This window comes from Phyllobates terribilis, unplaced genomic scaffold (assembly GCF_046119375.1).
Source record: "Phyllobates terribilis strain yellow unplaced genomic scaffold, ASM4611937v1 Scaffold_3__8_contigs__length_932513732, whole genome shotgun sequence".
NCBI lineage: Eukaryota > Metazoa > Chordata > Amphibia > Anura > Dendrobatidae > Phyllobates > Phyllobates terribilis.
The window spans coordinates 687,324,577-687,345,029 of NW_027362763.1; the positions used below are offsets into that span (position 1 = coordinate 687,324,577).

Sequence of the window (20,453 nt, forward strand, 5' to 3'; positions counted from 1 at the left end):
TGTGAGTGATTGAGTGTGTGAGTGTGAGTGTGTGTGAGTGTGAGTGTGAGTGCAGATATCATTGTGTGATGTCTGTTTATATGTATTTTTGTGTTTCAAATGTGTTTATGCGTGTATGTATATTTCTGTATATGTTTGTGTGTGTGCGTGACTGCGTGGGGCCTCCTGCTGTGTAGAGATGGCGCCATGCTGCCTCCCGCTGTGTATAGATGGCTACTTGTGGCCTCCCACTGTGTATAGATGGCTACGTGCGGCCTCTCGCTGTGTATAGATGGCTACGTGCGGCCTCCCGCTGTGTATAGATGGCTACGTGCGGCCTCCTGCTGTGTATAGATGGCTACATGCGGCCTCCCGCTGTATATAGATGGCTATGTGTGGCCTCCTGCTGTGTATAGATGGCTACGAGCGGCCTCCCGCTGTTTATAGATGGCTACGTGCGGCCTCCCGCTGTTTATAGATGGCTACGTGCGGCCTCCTGCTGTGTATTGATGGCTACGTGCGGCCTCCTGCTGTGTATAGATGGCTACGTGTGCTCAATATTAAACCATACAATTAATGTAAGGCTATGTGCCCATGATGCAGAAATGCTCCGGATTAAGGACGCATGGGATAAAGAAACCGGAGGCCATCAGAAGGTAAGTATAATATTTATTTTTTATTTTATTCTTTTTTTTTTACATGTCTACGGTACTCGGGTCCGGAGGAGAGTCTCCTGTCCTCCAGACCCGGGTACCACCCGCACATTGAACCGCATGATATCCGCATGATATCCGCATGTACAGATCCAGTGATGCGGATTCCATGCGTTCCAATGCAAGTCAATGGTGGCGAAAATGCCACGCTTCCGCAAACTAATTGGTAGTGCTGCGTTTTTTTCCGCAATGATAGCCCGCAGCGGAAATTTCTGCAGCATGTGCACAGCACATGCGGATTATCATTGGGGAACATGGCAGACCTTCTACCATGCGTTTTTTAAGCATTTATGCAGCGGAATTGCCGCTGTGGAAACGCTTAAAAAACGCATAGTGGGCACACAGCCTAAAAAAAAATATTATAATTAATATATTAATATTGTGCCAAATTTATTTCACGTGAACTATCACATGATCTATCACAGGGGATCATGTGACATGTGATACATCAGGTGTGTGTGTGTGTGTGGGCGGGGGGGGCACGCCTTTTAAACTGCCCAAGGCCCTTGCTACTCTTAATCCACCCCTGAACGTTAACCCTTGGCTCCTGGTCAGACGCCTCTCAACCAGCCAAACCAGATCGCACACTTTGCATTGATGACAGGCAGCTCCCTGAAACACACTGTCTGCAAAGTGAGATTCTGGTTTTGGCTTTTATCCTAAGTCATGTGGCAAAGCTTATTAAAGGGTCGATATTGACTTTTAGGATTTCTACTTTAAATAGGTGGCACTAGAGTTCTAGTCCTCTTTTACTCTAAAGAAGTAATTTGCATGTTTCATTCACATGGCACTGGCTCATGAAAAACATTTATTAAGTGACAGAAAAGTAAATATTGCAATGGTATATCTCCAGCGATCACAAGAATGATCATATCCTGTCCACTGTTTTAATGAAGCAATGACCACGCATGTGCATTACCATTTAATTCACTTTCTATTATTAGATTTACAGTGATAGCTGGGCTACATACTCTGTTTAATACACTTTTAAAATATTTCTATTACCCTTGTGATCGATGCTGGTTCCAGGGGTGGGAATCCTTCACTATTATACTTTTATCATTGTGCATATTTTTCAAGGGCCAACTCTATTGCAGGTCTCTAGAAAAATAAAAACTGCCTCATCTGTGTGAATGTGGGTAGTTAGGAGATAGCGGGTGACCTTCACTTTTGGTGTGTCTCTGATCAAGGAGTCAGAATTAGAATCCGAACTCTGTGGTTCTCCTGAAGAAAAAGTTGGAGTACTATGAAACCCCCAGAAACTCACTACTAATTGCTTGATTCTGACTCTTTGATCGAATACACACCAGCAACGCAGGTCACCCACTATCTCCTAACTAGAGATGAGCGGTGTTCGAGTCGAAGTGTTCGCCAATTTCAAATTCGAGCAGTTTTGGGCGGTGTTCGAGCCGTTCGGCGAACGCGAACGATTTCCAAAAAATTCGGCTGTTCGAGGTTATGTTCGATAACTGTTCGTGCACCAAAATCATAACTGGATTTTTTCACAGAAATGCTGAAAATTAATGTTATTACGCAGTTTGAGTGTACAGCGGGGCGGGGGGAGGGGCAGGGGATGGATCTCTGCATAAGTAATGAAGAAGATCTCCATTTTTTCTCTCTTTCCCGCATTTACAGTGGGGAGGTGCAATCTGTCAGCCTATCAGCAGCGCACACACGGAGCAAACTGATTATTTTCACACAAGCAAGGGCATGTGTCATTGGCTGTGTATGTCACATGTCCTTGCCCTATAGGACCCAGCCATTTTCCCCGTCGCCACCATTTTCTCACTGCTGCAGCTGCGTGTTAGACGGCACCGCTGTTGCTGTGTGCGCTATACTTTGTGTTAATTTGAAGCCAATTTTCTCTTAAATCTACCGATAGCTTGGGAGTAGGGAACAGTTGTGATTTCAGTCCTTTTCAGGACTAGGTTACATCATTTCCTACTACTTTTAGCAGGCAGGTCTGTGCTGTTAAATAGATAGGTTGAGAGTAGGGTCTCCTTGTAATTTCAGTCCTTTTGAGGGCTAGGTTACATCAGTTCCTATCACTTTTTGCCAGGCTGGTCTGTGCCAGTGCTGTGCAAGTTTTTTTCACAGCATTTGGCTAAATCTAGCTGAGAAAATCCTTTTTGGCCTCTTGCAGTGTGTGTTAGTCAGTGGAGTAGCCTATCTGTGTTGCAAGCTACACCACCTGTGTATAGAATACAAATTTTTTCACTGCATCTAGGCAACTAAAACCTTTTGGGCATAGCATCAATCTATTAGTCCATCTATATATACTAAGCTCCACCAGGTTGCAAATTAAAAATAATTTTTATCTGCATCTAGCTCTGAAAAAATATTTGGGCTTGTAGCAGTGCGTGGGACTTGTTCTATTAGTCCATCTACACCAAGCTCCACCAGGTTGCAAATTAAAAATAATTTTTATCTGCATCTAGCTCTGAAAAAATATTTGGGCTTGTAGCAGTGTGTGGTACTCATTGTAGTAGGCCATCTATACCAAGCTCCACCAGGTTGCAAATTAAAAATAATTTTTATCTGCATCTAGCTCTGAAAAAATATTTGGGCTAGTAGCAGTGTGTGGGACTTGTTCTATTAGTCCATCTATACCAAGCTCCACCAGGTTGCAAATTAAAAATAATTTTTATCTGCATCTAGCTCTGAAAAATTATTTGGGCTTGTAGCAGTGTGTGGGACTTGTTCTATTAGTCCATCTATACCAAGCTCCACCAGGTTGCAAATTAAAAATAATTTTTATCTGCATCTAGCTCTGAAAAAATATTTGGGCTTGTAGCAGTGTGTGGTACTCATTGTAGTAGGCCATCTATACCAAGCTCCACCAGGTTGCAAATTAAAAATAATTTTTATCTGCATCTAGCTCTGAAAAAATATTTGGGCTTGTAGCAGTGTGTGGGACTTGTTCTATTAGTCCATCTATACGAAGCTCCACCAGGTTGCAAATTAAAAATAATTTTCATCTGCATCTAGCTCTGAAAAAATATTTGGGCTTGTAGCAGTGTGTGGGACTTGTTCTATTAGTCCATCTATACCAAGCTCCACCAGGTTGCAAATTAAAAAATATTTTTTATGTGCATCTAGCTCTGAAAAAATATTTGGGCTTGTAGCAGTGTGTGGTACTCATTGTAGTAGGCCATCTATGCCAAGCTCCACCAGGTTGCAAATTAAAAATAATTTTTATCTGCATCTAGCTCTGAAAAATTATTTGGGCTTGTAGCAGTGTGTGCTACTCATTGTAGTAGGCCATCTATACCAAGCTCCACCAGGTTGCAAATTAAAAATAATTTTTATCTGCATCTAGCTCTGAAAAAATATTTGGGCTTGTAGCAGTGTGTGGGACTTGTTCTATTAGTCCATCTATACGAAGCTCCACCAGGTTGCAAATTAAAAATAATTTTTCTCTGTATCTAGCTCTGAAAAAATATTTGGGCTTGTAGCAGTGTGTGGGACTTGTTCTATTAGTCCATCTATACCAAGCTCCACCAGGTTGCAAATTAAAAAATATTTTTTATGTGCATCTAGCTCTGAAAAAATATTTGGGCTTGTAGCAGTGTGTGGTACTCATTGTAGTAGGCCATCTATGCCAAGCTCCACCAGGTTGCAAATTAAAAATAATTTTTATCTGCATCTAGCTCTGAAAAAATATTTGGGCTTGTAGCAGTGTTTGGGACTTGTTCTATTAGTCCATCTATACCAAGCTCCACCAGGTTGCAAATGAAAAATAATTTTTATCTGCATCTAGCTCTGAAAAAATATTTGGGCTTGTAGCAGTGTGTGGGACTTGTTCTATTAGTCCATCTATACCATGCTCCACCAGGTTGCAAATTAACAATATTTTTTATCTGCATCTAGCTCTGAAAAAATATTTGGGCTTGTAGCAGTGTGTGGTACTCATTGTAGTAGGCCATCTATGCCAAGCTCCACCAGGTTGCAAATTAAAAATAATTTTTATCTGCATCTAGCTCTGAAAAAATATTTGGGCTTGTAGCAGTGTGTGGTACTCATTGTAGTAGGCCATCTATACCAAGCTCCACTAGGTTGCAAATTAAAAATATTTTTTATCTGCATCTAGCTCTGAAAAAATATTTGGGCTTGTAGCAGTGTGTGGGACTTGTTCTATTAGTCCATCTATACCAAGCTCCACCAGGTTGCAAATTAAAAATTATTTTTATCTGCATCTAGCTCTGAAAAAATATTTGGGCTTGTAGCAGTGTGTGGTACTCATTGTAGTAGGCCATCTATACCAACCTACACCAGGTTGCAAATTAAAAATAATTTTTAGCTGCATCTAGCCCTGAAAATAATTTTTCTTCCCAATAGTGGTAGCAGTAGAAATATGGGGCGCGCACCTGGCTAACAAAAATATACGCTTCATAACAAAGCGCCTAGCGCACTGCTTTAATAAGATGGCATCATCGTCTCTCCCAGTGCTAGGCCTACTATGCCGGCTAGCATTCTTGTGCCTAAAACACAATGTATGGGTCCGCGCTAGCCACGATGCTGAGGGGTCTAAAGCTGCTGCTAACGCTTTTTCACAATTCAATTGGCAGATTTTCACAGAGCTCCTCCCCAACGCCCACTCATCGGGCAACAGTTGCCCACCCTCCCTATGAGATCTAGTGGCGAATAGTTGATGCCATTAATCAGAGCGTCAGTTGCCCCATCGACGTGGCAAGCATACGGTAAGGCATTGGAAGAGTGGACACGACTAGTAGCAGGCAGACGGGTTGACCAATGTGAACAAGCCAGATCACAAGTCACCATAGAATTTCTCCACCAGCTAATGAGGAGGGGCATATCAGGAGCGTCAGCGCAGCGGTGTCTGACCGGAGTAGCATTTCACTTCCAACTACTGAATTGGGGAGATGTGACAAAGAGATTCATCATCAGACAATCCATAAAAGGGTCGAAAAGGGGTCAGCCAAGTCAGGAGTGTAGACGTCCCGTCCAGTGTCACTAAAACTGATTTCTCACATCATATCCCTAACACCATTAACATGACACTCACAATTTGAAGCAACACTACTGTCTACTGCATTTGCGATCGCCTTCTTCGGGGCGCTATGCATAAGCGAATTAGTCCCTCAATCCAAAATTACCACCAGTGGAGGCTTAGTCATAGCCAATAATGCAATACGTCTACGCATACGCCAATCGAAAACGGTTCCAGGGGTCAGGGGCACTTGGGTACTTCTACAACCCACAAACGGTACACTGAGTCGGGTAACCATAGTAAAAACATATATAACCATCAGATCACAAAGTAATTTCTTCCTATCACACATTGATGGAATGCCATTATCCAGATACCAGTTCCAAGCTATATTTAATAAATGCCTAACATCGGCAGGAAACCACCCCAAAGATTACGGGACACACTCATTGCGCATAGGCTCGGCCACGGAAGCAGCAAGAGCAGGACTGTCAGAAACGGAAGTTCAGAGGATAGGGAGATGGCGATCCACGTGTTTGGCGAGATAAATAAGACCGGACTTGTTATCCTAACGTGGTTTGTTTCTTTTACAGATGACGCTAAGCCAACAGTGTGGGTGATAGGCCACTCGTATATATATTGGGCAGAAAAAAGGGCGAAAGTCCGCCCAGGCGGGAGGAAATTAGAGTTTCATAACACATATTTCAACTGGAGAGGTATTAGAGGCCTGCTATGGCCACAGGTACTAATGGAGGTAATCAAGGTAGTGAGATAGGCAAGAGGTCTGGTCATCTTAGTTATACAGGCCGGGGGAAACAACCTAGGTCATCACAAGAGCGCATAACTAATGGCAATAATGAAACTAGACACTGAGCGCTAGAGAGAATTTTTCACAAAACTAACTATAGTATGGTCAGAGATTGTGCCGATAGCAGTATGGCAAGGTGCGCGAGACATCACGGCCATCGAACAGACAAGGCGGGTAATAAATATTCGGAGGGCAAAATTTAGAAGAGACAGAGGCGGTGTAGTGATACAACACCGACAACTGGAAGGAGATAAAGCAGGCCTCATAAGGCCCGATGGTGTTCACTTAATGGATATTGGACTGGACATATTCCTGTCTGGACTCCAGGACGGAGTGGAACAAGCGTTAAGAGTGATGGATGGGGGTCAGAGTCCTGCATACGAGTACGCAGGATCCTCCGTGGCCTGGAAATAGAAAGGACATGTTGGAGAGTTACACTTGTTGGCCAACTTGCCGGAGTGGAGACCCAGGGCATTCTGCAACAAGCTAAATTATTTTCGAAATAAAATGCCTTTCTAATGGAATGAGTATAAAGAGTTAATAAAGCTGTGACCGATCCTCACCCATCCAGTTGTAAGAGTTACATTATTGTATTGTCAAGGAAAGGGGGGCAGTAGGGGGGCTGAGTGTCTGGGTTTGGTTCGGGGTCCCCACAGTCTGCCTAGGCTAGATGCATTTAAAAATTCTTATTAGATACACAGGCGGTGCAGCTTGCTTCGCAGCTGGGCTACTACACCCAAAGTATTGCCTAGGCTACATGCAGTTAAAAATTCTACGCTGACTAGCACACACTGAAGCTTTGGAGCAGACCTCTGAGTAAACAGCTCTTCAGACTCAACCATCTGTGTTACCCCAAGCCATAGTGTATGTAGTTTCTTACAGTTAAAAGGGGGGGGGGAGCGACCCAACCCACCTGGAATTGACGATGCCAACGTCACGTAAAACACAGCAAGGGGACTCCAAAAAGAGTCTCCACTTTTTTCAAAAATTGTGGCACAGACACCACTTAACCCTAGAAAGCATACCTGGGGCCTCGCAGGCCCGCCCTGTTAATTGTTTTCTATTTTCTGCAAGATTACTTTAGTTAGAATTTTGAAACTCTAGGTATTCCTCATGTATATAGATGTTTGTCATTTGAGTTTGAGTTATTCCATGTTATTTGCACACGGGCCTAAAAGGCCCCAGGTATGTGAAAGTGTAGATTTTTATGGTCATGCGTTCTAGGGTTAAGTGGCATCAATTGCCCCAGAGTTGCTTAAAACGGTTGGTGAGGTGATTTTACCAAATCCTCAAGCTTTTAGTCTCCCCAGGATGACACAGGGGTAGAAAAGTCCTTGCGGATCCATGATTTGTTCATCTTTATGAACGTGAGTCTGTCTACATTCTCAGTGGAGAGCCGCGTGCGCTTATCTGTCAGCACACCATCAGCAGTGCTGAACACATGTTCAGAGAGAACGCTGGCTGCAGGGCATGGCAAGATCTCCAAGGCGTGAGTGGCGAGCTCCGGCCATTTTTCCAGATTGGAATCCCAAAATGAGCAAGGGTCCAGTGACACAGTCATGGCTTCGATGTTCACTTGGAGATACTCCTGCACCATCCTCTCTAGGCATTGACTATGTGTCAGACTTCTTGTCTCCTGTGGCCTTGCAAAGGATTGTCTAAAAAGTGGTGAAACGATTCCACAAAATTGCTGTTACCAGCAGATACTGTGTTACTGTTACGGTTTGAGTGATGAAGACTCGACAGTCCCACAGTTGGCAAGTTAGAACTGTGAGATTCACTACGTGCACCACTGGTGTTTTGTGGAAAAGCACATGTAAGATTCTGTAACAGCATCTGCTGATACTCCTGCATGCGTGAATCCCTTTCTATGGCAGGAATTATTTCGGCAAATTTACTTTTGTACCGGGGATCTAAGAATGTGACAACCCAGTAGTCGGGATTACTTCCAATTCTGACAATCCGAGGGTCATGTTGCAGGTAGTGCAGCAAGAAGGCACTCATGTGTCTTGCGCATCCAGGAGGACCAAGTCCTTGTTGTGTTGGTAGCGAGGTAACAATCATGCTTCCTTCTTCTTCCCTCTCTCCCCAACCTCGCACAACAGAAAAGTGATCAAGGTCTCCCTCATCTGATGAGTCTTCCATGCCCATCGCCAGTTCGTCCTCCACTTCTTCCTCGGCTCCTGCACCTTCCTCAACAGTTTGGCTGCTACCATGCGCCCTCGTTTATCCCTCTCCCCCACCCTCCCATGCCTGCCGCCTTGGTACTGCCGACCATCTGGACCTTGGAGATGTTATCCCTTCCGCATACGACTCCTCCTCTACTTCCTCCACCTCCTCTTGTCCCACCACCTGACTCTGAATTCTGTTTAATGTGTGCTCCAGTATGCAAATCACCAGAATAGTCATGCTGATAATGGCATCGTCGTCAGCACTAAACATCTTCGCCGCCATTTCAAAACTGTGCAGAAGGGTGTGTGGTGCCCCTGAGGGTTCAGTCGCCACAGAGTTACTGCATCTCACCCAGAGGTGTGGTATCTCTCCCTCAGGTAAGGAAGGACTATGGCTCGGGATCCTAACACCAGCATCCAACACATACCCGCAGTGGGGGTAGGGCGAGATTGCTCCTAAGGGAGAGCACAGTCCTAGGTCCCTAGCTGGCGGGAGGGTCCTATGTAGTGGGTGCTTAGGGGAGCAGCTTAGGGGAGCACATGACAGGGAGAGTATAAATAGGAAGCCATCTTAGAAAGAGCAAGCCAGTCAGAGGAGGAGAAGTGACAGGAGCAGAGGCTTTGCATGAGCTCTGCTCCGGAGGCGGACCTAGTCTGGGAGGCCCAGGACTGAAGGAGAGAAGAGAGGAGTGGGAGCAGGAAGGCTCCAGGAACCGAAGGGTCCCTGGGGGTACGGGCCGTGCAGAAGGCCACCCGTACGCCCGCTGCTACCAGGAGGTAGAGGGGTCAGGCCAGATAAGGGGAACCGGTCCCTCAACTAGCGGAGAAACAGCAAGGCTCAACTAGAAACCGGAGGCTGCAGCATTTCATGTACTGCAGGCCAAAGTCCACACCAGTCTCACTAAGAAGGTAGCCACATATGACCCAGGGGATGGAACACACATCGCCCGCCAAGGCCCGAGGGTACCAGATAGAAGTGTCACTGGGTGTGAGGTGCAGGGAGAAGGCCAGAGAAAGGACACATAGAAGGGGGTCCTGCTAAGTACTCCAGAGCTATCTGGGGGTGGACTGAGCCCCTCACTGAGTACGCACAGCACGACGGGGGAGATTGCTCTGGTACCTGTAATCTGGACTGCAACAACTGTGAGTAAAGATCTTGGGACTGCATCACACGAACTCTGTGTTCATTACTAACACCCACACTGCCCTGAAGCTACACTCTTTCTGTGGGGAGTAATAATACCATTGCTGCAAAACCACCAGCTTCAGAGGACTGTTCCGCTTTGGTCGCACTCCACAGGTGGCGTAGTCGGACATTATAAAACCCATATATACAAATTACCCTTGGATTGACCGCCCTGGGTCATGGACGGGGTCACCGCCACACTGACTACAACCCCCAGCGTCTACCGGCCCGGCTCCGGGTACCCCACGGCCCAGGGGGCGCGACAACTTCATAGGTCTCTGATCTGAGACCACTCCTGCAGCGTGATTTGCCCCACCGCTGGATCTCGTTGGCCCAGGCTATGCGTCAGAACGTATTGCACCAGGGCTTGTCGGTGCTACCACAGTCGCTGCAACATGTGCACAGTTGAATTCCACCGTGTCGGCACATCGCATTTCAGCCAGTGAACTGGCAGGCCCAACTACTTCTGTAGAGATGTAAGTCGTTGAGCTGCGGGATGCAAACGGCGGAAGTGAGCACACAGCGACCGTGCCCTCTGCAGAAGGCCAACTAGTCCAGGATAGTGGGCTAAAAATTGCTGGACAACCAGGTTCAACACGTGAGCCATACAAGGCACGTGTGTGACATTGCCCCGGCGAAGGGCCGCACCCAGGTTTGCAGCATTGTCGCACACGGCCTTCCCTGGTTGCAGGTCCAGTGGAGACAACAATTCATGAAACTGGGTCTCCAGAGCTGACCACAACTCCTCAGCTGTGTGACTCACATTTCCCAGACATTTCAAAGTAAGCACCGCCTGATGCCGTTGAGCCCTGCTGCCAGCATAGTAAGGAGGTGTGCAGGATTCCTTCTGCGCAGTTAGAAAGTGGGTGGCATTAACAGATAGGCTTTGGGTGCAGGTGGAGGACCGAGAGGAGGTTGAGGAGGCAGAAGCAGTGGAGGAACTTCGAGATAAAGAGGATTGACGTACAACTCGTGGGGACGGCAAGACTTGGACAGCAGCCCCTTGTCATTCTGTCACAATAGTTACCCAGTGCCCAGTCAGCGACATGTAACGCCCCTGTCCATGCCTACTCGTCCAAGTGTCTGTGGGGAAATGCACCCTGTCACACACAGAGTTTCTCAAAGAAGCGGTGATGTTGTGTGCGACATGCTGGTGTAGCGCAGGCACACCTTTTTTTGAGAAGTAGTGCCGACTGGGCATCTGGTACTGGGGCACTGCGACGGACATAAGGTCTCGAAAATCCTCTGTGTCCACCAGGCGGAAAGGCAGCATTTCTGGAGCCAACAGCTTGCAGATGGTGAAATTCAACCTCTTAGCTTTGTCATGGCTAGGAGGAAATGGTCTTTTACTTGTCCACATCTGAGGGACCGAGGGCTGGCTGTTGTGCTTAGACGGGGTTGAGTAGGGTGTCCCCGGCAAACTGCTGGTCTGTGAGGAAGATGCAGGCGGACATGTTAGGTTGCCTTGATCCAAAGGTGGTGCTCTCGATGTCGGAGAGCGCTCAACACCAACAGGTGTTTCCACTTCCAAATGAACTGACGACCTGCCAATCACACTGGCTGTTGCGGGTAAAGAGGTGGCAGGTCTGCGTCCAAAAACATGTGTGACTGCTGTCCCCCCAGTCACAGAGGATGAAGAGGCCTCGGATGCACAAGATGGGGCTGACGGTGGTTGGCCCGGCCGGCTAGGCCGCATTGTAGCACAGTGAGCTTCCCGCTGCAACTTATGCTTCATATCCATGTGACGGTTCATGCATGAAGTACTCAAACTATGGATTTTTTGGCATCTACTTAGCTTTTGGTGACAAATATTACAGATAACACGAGTTGGGTCATCCTTATCCATCTGAAAAAATGCCCAGGCTATGCAAGGCTTAGAGCTCATGTGACCTGTAGAGCCACTACGACTTGTGGTCAGAGGCAGAGTTGTGGTTGAGGATGCAGTTGTTGACGTGCTTCCAGTACTCCGTCTCTGTCCAGGAAGGCGCAACCTAACCTCGCCGTCAATAGCATCTGTGACGCCCATCTGCGCTTGGTATCACAGATCCTAGAAGACTGCATTGATGGAATCCTCCATAAGAGGCCCCCATAAACATTCACACATCTCCACCTTCCACCTCAGACCAGCAGAGGCAGCCCATTAGGGATATAAATAGGGAAGGTGGAGCTAGGCAGTTCAGTTCCTCTAAAGAGTTCCTGCAGTAGAGAAGCCTAAGAGAGGTGAGTCTGCAGTGGAGCTCAGTCTAGTCTAGAGAACTCAGTTAAAAGTTCAGCAGTGGAGCACAAGGCTCCAGCTAGCTAGATTCAGGGAGCCCAGTTAGAGCTTAAGGTGTGCCGGCGCCATAAGATCTGTGAAGCGCGGCAAGCTGCCTTTAGTGTGTATAGCCTAGTGAAGGCCCGAGTAGGCTGAAAGCGAGTGGAGAGTTAGTACATAGGGGGCAGAGGAGCTTAACCAGCTCACCCCGAAGCATTTACCGGACACCGGATCCGAGCTTACCGGGATCTCTAGGACCCAGTAAGGCATTACCAGAATCCCTGGATAACTACAAGTCCCAGGATCGCTAAGGTGCAGAGCCAGGAGACGCTTAGGCCCCGCATACTGGGAGCGTGAACTCCAAGACAAGGCCCTACCACAAGGTCAACCAGCGCAGGACAGAGGCAAAGTTAGGCCTAGCTCCAGGCAGGTCAGAAACTTACTACGCGGAGGCAAGAAACAGGAGGCCCTACACCCGATCATTGGGGAGGATCCTGATATGCACCCTTCACTCTACAGTGCTCCAGGATGTGCCTGAATTTCCACCAGTAAAAGGTACTGAAGTGACTACCGTGTCCATTCCCGTTCTTCCTCTGACCCAGCTGGGTCTCGCCTGTCCTGCATTCCCCCTGCATACGCTGCCCTGAGGCCTAGCTCCACCTGTGGGGAGCTATACCATTGAGCTGCCTTATCACCGGCCTCAGTAGACTGCTGCAGCGCTGGTGCTTCTCACCAGATACCACAGGTGGCGTCACGAACTCTTATAAAATTAACAATTATCCACCCTTTTAAAGAGTGACCCCAGTGTAGGGGCCCAGGAGACGACCACCGTGACATCCCCAAGGCCAGGCAAAGGCCCGGGTACCGAGTCATCCCCATCCCCTGGGCTAGTCACATCCTCCTCAACCTCCTCTGCTGACCTCATCGACTGGCTGACTGTGGGTTGACAGTAAGTGGGATCTCCAACTTCGTCATCATCACCCTGTGTGTTCTCATACCCGTCGTCCTCAGAGCGAACCTCTTCTTGCCCTGACCGAAAAGTCAAGTTGTCACTTCAATCAGGTATTTGAGTCTCATCATCGTCTTCATCATTGTCTCCACCAACAGGAGTTACAGTTTGGGAGCGAGGGTCTATATTATGCTCAGAACCTTCTTCATCTGGTCCTGGATCCGACTCATAAAGATTCTGGGCATCAGTGCAGATCATTTCCTCGTCTGGATTAACAGAAGCTCTGGAGCAGACCTCCATTTCCCAGGCTATAGTATGAGTAAACAGCTCTGCAGACTCAACCATCTGTGTTACCCCATACTCACACGGGCAGCTGGAGACTTGGGAGCTGTGAGGAAGCAAGTGCGATTGGGGTGACACCTCTGAGGACTGAAGTATTTGTGATGTTGAAGTTGAGGTGGAGGAGAGCCCACTTGAAGGAGCACTTGATATCCGTTGAAGCACCTGCTGTTTTTGTGCCTCATCTGGAATTTGTAGTGATGGGCGTGTCCGTAAGAAAGGGATCGTATCACATTGTCCACGAAAAGAAATAGACATCTTAGTTTGGCTGGAAGATGGTCTTTCTTCTGCAGATGTTACTCTCCCCCACCGCGGGGGGGCTCGACCCACCAACGGACAGGCACCAGTATTGGGAGAGGGGGGCTGGCTGTCAGGGTCCACCGCGGCTCTGGCACAAACCCGGCGACACGGAGGTCGCACGGGCAGGAACGGACTGGCCGTGTCGGCTTCGCACCCCAGCGTAGTCCCTCTGCCCGCTCGCGCCCGTAACCTCAAAGGGATGCGCAACTGGCTTTTCTTCCCAGGGCTGTTCCCCGCCCAGCAGGAACGTGGGGGAGCTCAGGTCGGCCTTCCACTGTACTCCCTTACCTCCCTCGCCATCTTTCCTTCTTCTGTTCTCCATCTAACCCCTCGGCTCTGTGGTGTCCGCTCTCCCTCCAGCTCTCTTTCTCACAGGTGGACTACCGCATGTATTCACACTGTGGCGAATCTTTTGGGCCCAGGCATAAGAAATTGTCGAGGTAATGGATAATATGTGCCCCCTTAGAAACGTCCATTACAACCCATTCGAGGAAGCAACTAAACGCCTCAAATAGTGAGCAGGATCTGGAGCACCCCATGGGCAAACAGCGATCTATATAGTATGCTCCTTCCCAGAAGCAGCCCAATAGGTGGACACTATTCGGAGGCACAGGTATTAAGTAACCGGAACGCCGCATCAATGTCTGTTTTGGCCATTAGGGTGACCCTTCCCAACTTCTTGATCCCCCTGATTGCCTTGTCAAAGGATGTACAGTATATACTACTGTACTTGGTTACGCGTCGATGTTGTCGTTTACTGACCTGCCCCTTGGATATGACAAATGGTGGATTAGTCTGAATGTATTGGGTTCCGTTTTTGGCACGACTCCCAACGGGGATACCACTACGTCTTGTAAGGAAAGTGTTCTGGATGGAACAGCCATTCTACCTAAAGATATTTCTTTTTTTAATTTTCTTGTCACGACGTCTGGGTGTTGGTAGGCTGATTTTAGATTTTTACTCCAGCCTTTCTTGATTTTAAAAGGGCATGACATGCCTATATCTGTGTCTCCCCCTCCTTTTACTCCTCCACCTCTTTTCTTTTTGCATGACTATATGTACTTGTCACTTTTCCATGTGTTAGTTGTGTCTTCTGAGCAGTTTGTCAGCTTTTGGACACCTTTGAAGGTGTTTTCTATGTGTTTGTATGTGTTTTTGTTTGCCTGCCATTGGTTTTAACGGTGTTCGAAGGTGTTCGACGAACAGTTTGACGAACAGTTCGACGAACATACTGGTGTGTAGCGTCGGCGTCCCTGCCTCCTGCTAGGCAGGGATGCTGTTCCCCTCACCTCTCCGCTCCGTACCCGGCGTCCTCCTCCCGCTCTGCTGGCAGCGCGCGCTGCTTCCCGGCCACTGTGCTTAGGGCGCGCGCGCTCCCCCTCTCTTAAAGGGGCAGCGCGCGCCGTCCTAAGGAGTCCCCGGCCAATGGCCAGAGGACCTCACCATATATAAGGCACCTCCTCCAAAATGGAGGTGCCCGAGCAATGTTGTTGCATAGCCTATCACTCTGCTTCAGCCCTCAGGTCCCGTTACCAGTTACCTGCCAGTTACCTGCCAGATTCCTGCTTGATACCTGCCTGTTACTTGTCTTTCTACTTGCATTCCTGCGGTCCGACAGTCTGCCTACCAGCCCTCCCAGTCTGTCTATGGATCTGATTGCCCGCTCATCTGGGAGCGCCCGCTTGCTACCTGCCTGCTAGCCTACCTGGAGGCTCCGCCGTCACGTGCTGTGACCACCTGCCTGTCCAGAGACTCTTACCTGCTCACCTGGGAGCGTCCGCCTGCTACCTGCCTGCTAGCCTACCTGGAGGCTCTGCCGTCACGTGCTGTGACCACCTCCCTGTCCTGAGACTCTTACCCGCTCACCTGGGAACGTCCGCCTGCTACCTGCCTGCTAGCCTACCTGGAGGCTCTGCCGTCACGTACTGTGACCACCTACCTGTCCAAAGACTCTTGCCCGCTCACCTGGGAGCGTCCACCTGCTACCTGCCTGCTAGTCTACCTGGAGGCTTAGCCATCACTTGCTGTGACCACCTGCCTGTTCAGAGACTCTTGCCCGCTCACCTGGGAGCGTCCACCTGCTAGCCTATCTGGAGGCTTAGCCATCACTTGCCGTGACCACCCGCCTGTCAAGAGACTGTCCCCGTCACTTGCCGTGACCTCCTGCCCTTCTACCCAGAGACTGTCCCCGCCACTTGCCGTGACCTCCTGCCCTTCTACCCAGAGACTGTCCCCGTCACTTGCCGTGACCTCCTGCCCAGAGACTGTCCCCGTCACTTGCCGTGACTACCTGCCCGCCTACCCTGGGAGCCACCCGCTTCCTTACAAGGACTGCCCCTTTGTATCGTTGCTCAGAGGTTCCACCTCCCAGACCCGTTACAGGGTGTTCGACGAACCGGACCGAACTCGAACACTACGGGGGTGGCTCAACTCTACTCGTAACTACCCACATTACCACTTTGGATATGCCAACCTGTGGAACTGCAGCAGCTAGAATCCTCTTTGTTACCGTTTAAGTGCACACGTAGTGTTTTGATGCGTTTTTGCGGCAGTTTTTCGAAGCAGAAATGCAGAGAAAATGTTTGGTAATCGGTCTGCCAGCTATTGCAATGCCAATCTTGATGTGCTGTGCACATGATGTGGAAATTTCTGCTCAGGATTGCCATTTCGAAAAAAATGCAGCATGTCCTTTATATGCAGCGTTTCCCGTCCATTGACTTTAATTGAACCACAGCAAATCCGCAGGTATAATATTTATACCTGTGAATTTGCTGCATTTCAATTAAAGTCAATGAGCAGGAAAATCTGCGGAAACACTGCAAGTGGTACCAGGGTCGACAGAGGAGGAGGACTACTACTTCCCTCATCCAACCACCGCTCCCGCTGATAAAAGCGAGAGCGGCACGGCTGAGGGGAGTAGAAGTCTGCTCAGCCAAGCCGGCGTGCACGCAGTATAAAAAAAGGGAAAAAAAAAACATTCTCACTTGTCCGGCGGCCTCCCGTCTTCGTGATATCCTCAGGCGATGTCTGCAGCCTGGTGGCCGGCGGTCCACTGCCGGGTGCACGCTCGCTCCTGGCAGTGTACTGCGCTGCCAGGACCTGCGGTCACGTGAGCTTTCAGCTGAAGATCAGCTGACAGCTCACGTGACTTCACTTTACGGCGCCGGTGCTGCATGAGAACATTCTCAAGTATGTTCCCACCAGTACTGGTGCTGAGGTCACCGATGCTGATCAGCTGATCTTCAGCTGATGAACCCCAGTGACCCCACTCCTGCAGCAGCATGTACACTGACAGGAGTGATTTTATACCCCTGTCAGTGTACACTGCTGTCTTCTACAGCGGTGACATCAGTGATTTCTGATGTCACTGCTGTAGAAGTGACCTGGATCGCCGAGGGACAATTATAATGGCAGTAATCATGGACTACTTTGTGACAGCGGACAGGTGAGGGATATGATTGTTTTTTATTTTACTTTTTTTACAGAAGATCAAGGGATTTGGAAACTGAGAGTACAACAAAAAAAAAATGTAAAACCGTGTGTTTTTTATTTTAGTCAAATACTTTATTCTGACCGTGTATTTATTGAAAAAGTGGTGACAACTTTACTACGCGGTTAGTGATGGAGGGCATTTTATAGACGCCCTCCATTACTAACCTGTCAGCTGCCAATACAAGGCTGACATGAACCCCAACCCCATTACCCCACTCGCCACCGCTACAGGGCAGTGGGAAGAGCGGATACTAAGCGCTAGATTTGGCACATCTTATGGATGCACCTTTTCTGGGACTACTGAGGGGTGATACTACTAGCCGTGGAGAGGGCTAGTATTCATGGCCCCTTCCCCGGCTACTAATATCAGCCTCCAGCGGCGGGATTTCCCTCTGCTGGTTATAAAAACGACGCCATACCCCACGCCATTTTTTTTTTTAAATTTAGGCTTTGTGCCCACGATCCGGACATAGCAGCGCTTTAGACGCATATTTTTGCTGCATCCAAAATGTTGCATTCTATTGAACGCAGGTACAGTGTATCTGCATGCGTTCACTGAACCATGTGGATTTATCGCATTCAAACTTTCTACTGGTCAAATTTCTGTTGCGGAGACTAGCGACTCCGCAAGAAAATTTGACATGCTGTGGTCCTGAAAGACACGCCACATGTCAGTGTCCATGGGTGATTCGCAGCCTCTGATGCACGCATTGTGGACATGGGATTTCTAGAAATCTCATCCACTATGCTGTAACATCTGGAGTCTGCAGGTTTGACGCTGTATAAACACGCAGCATCAAACCTGCAGCTGCTCCTGATCATGGCCACGTACCCAAACTTACCCGCAGCATGTCAATTTCTGTAGCGGACAAGCCAGTCTCCACTGTACATTTTGACCAATTGAAGTGTCATTATATGCGGTGGATTCACATGTACCGATAACAAAAGTGTGGCATTAGAATACAGCGTTTTGGACGCAGCACAAATACGCTGCGTCCAAAGCGCTGCTTGTTGCTGTCAGTGGGGAAGTAATGGCTAACAAAACAGCTGTGAGCTGTTAATAATAACCAGGGACCATGTTTGCCTAATGCCACCTTCCTAGGCTAAAAATAGTTTCTCAAAGCAGAAATTACATGAATGGAAATGCTAATGAAGATTGGGTGAAGGGGATTAGCGGACACCTAGATCTTTTGTTTGGTGATGACAAGGTGTCAATCAGACCCTTTCATCACCAAACCTAATTAAAGTAAAGTAAAGAGTTAAATAAACACGCAGACACATTATAAATAGACACTTTATTTGAAACAGAACAGACACATTCTTTAATCATTTAAATGAACCAATATACTCACCCCAGTTCTGACAGTAATGCAAGGGTTAAAGCTATGTCCCACCAAAATAACTTTATTTAGCTCCAAAAAGGATATATTGATGTACAAAAATGCTTCAATAAACATGGCAAAAGCGCACATTTTTTTCTGCAGCGCTTTTCCTGCCAAGGAGATGCAGAAACGCTGCAGAAATTTCTGCTTCAAATCCTGAACATGCGCACATAGCCTAAGTGTTATGTCTCGCACAACCCCACCAGGTGAGCAGAACCACCTCTTATCACTACCTTAATCTGGATAACACTGTGTTGCGCTTTCCTTGTTCCATTAGCAAATTCCTCATCTGTGTGAACAACTTATTGTTTTGCCATCTGTGTATTTTTTGTTATCTCAAATACATCTTCAACTTTCTATGTTTCATAGAATTTTAGTTACACTCACCTAATCCCCCTTGTATGACATCTTCATTTTCCAACCCTCCTACAATAAACTTGGGATTCTTCATTATTTCCTGCAAAATGTAACTTTTTTTATTTTTTTTTTCTGCATTATTTAAGCAAGTTATAATTACCATATCATTGTCAAAATATATTTTAGAATAATAACACACACATAAAAACTTGTTACTTATGTTTAACTCAAAATCTAATTCTGGTCTGGAGCACGAGTTATAGAAAAAATGTTTACTTAAAGGAACACATCAAACAATTATATTACACTGTGTTAGGGTTCGCTTATATCTGCGTGTATAAAATCACTCAGATTATCAGCCAGAAAGTTTGCGAGTGTCAGGCAATAGTGATGAGCGAGCACTACAATGCTTGGGTGCTCGTTGCTTGGGTCGAGTAAATCATAATGCTCGACCCGAGCAACGAGCCCAATGTAAGTCAATGGGAAACTCAAGCATTTTTCCTGCGCACCCCTTCCCCGGAGGTCTGCAGAGGGCCAAAAAATTGCCCAAATCGATGGAAACAGTGCTGAAATGACATGGGAACAGTTTGGGGAAGACCCATGAAAGTGTAGCACCCTGAGGATTCGGCTGCTACAGGGGTATTGCACCTCAACCCAGAGGTGTGATATTCCACTCCCGGGTAAGGATGGAGTGTGGAACTGAGCTCAGATAGACTGCATGCACTACATACATCCCATTCCAGAGGAGCAAGCCGACGGCACTCCCACTTAGAAATGTGCAGGTGCGACCGAGCCTGTTCCTGGCTGGAGTGGGAGGGGGGAGGAACATCCCATGTAGTGTAGGGGCAGATAGGGGGAGCAGTCTGGGTAGTGGTAGGAGCTCATTGGGTGCTGGTCACCTGAGCTCACACATAGAGGGATATATAAGGAGGGCACCAACTAGGATCAGGGTCAGACGCAGAGAGTAAGTCAGATGCAGAGGACAAGCCTGCAGAAAGAAACAACAGCCCTGGAGAGAGAGTGGAGTAAAGAAGGAGACCCAGAGGGGGACAAAGAAGGGACCCAAGAACCCAAATAAGAACACCGGGTGAGGAGTCAGCAGAAGGGTACCGGAACCCAAGCTGGTGGGGGTAAAGACATTCCCCAGCCAGAGACCGGAGACCGTGGGCAGAGTCTGTCACGGTCACCCACTACATTCACCCTGAAGGCACACCACATGGAGGGTCAGGGAACCTGAGGCCAAAGGTTGCCCAACAGAAGGCCCGAGGGAGCTGGATTTAGGTGAATCACTGGTGGGGACGGCTGAAGGAAGGACAGAGGGAGAGCTCAGGGCCACGCTCCGGACTTGTTTGGGGGTTGGCCGGATCCAGGACCTGGTGGACGCAGCACGGCTCGGGAGGTCACTTGGAGCTAGAGTGACCAGGAACATCTGCAGTAAGTAAAGACCCTTAACTGCACTACCCGAGTCTGTCATCATTACCGGCTGCACCGCACCACCACAACCCCCATCCTCTGCGCCTGTCCCCTCTGAGGCTATACCCCTCCCGTTGGGGGTTATCCCACCAAGCTGCG

General features: G+C 48.2%; 1 protein-coding gene across 2 annotated transcripts in view; it reads right to left on the reverse strand.

Annotated features, from left to right (window-relative positions):
- Positions 1-20,453, reverse strand: part of LOC141257388 (calpain-8-like) — a 260,656-nt gene that overhangs the window by 216,261 nt on the left and 23,942 nt on the right. For both annotated transcript variants that reach the window (XM_073671884.1, XM_073671883.1), the window contains exon 2: positions 18,912-18,981. In XM_073671884.1, coding sequence (XP_073527985.1) covers positions 18,912-18,981 — 70 coding nt within the window. The remainder of the gene's footprint in view (positions 1-18,911; positions 18,982-20,453) is intronic.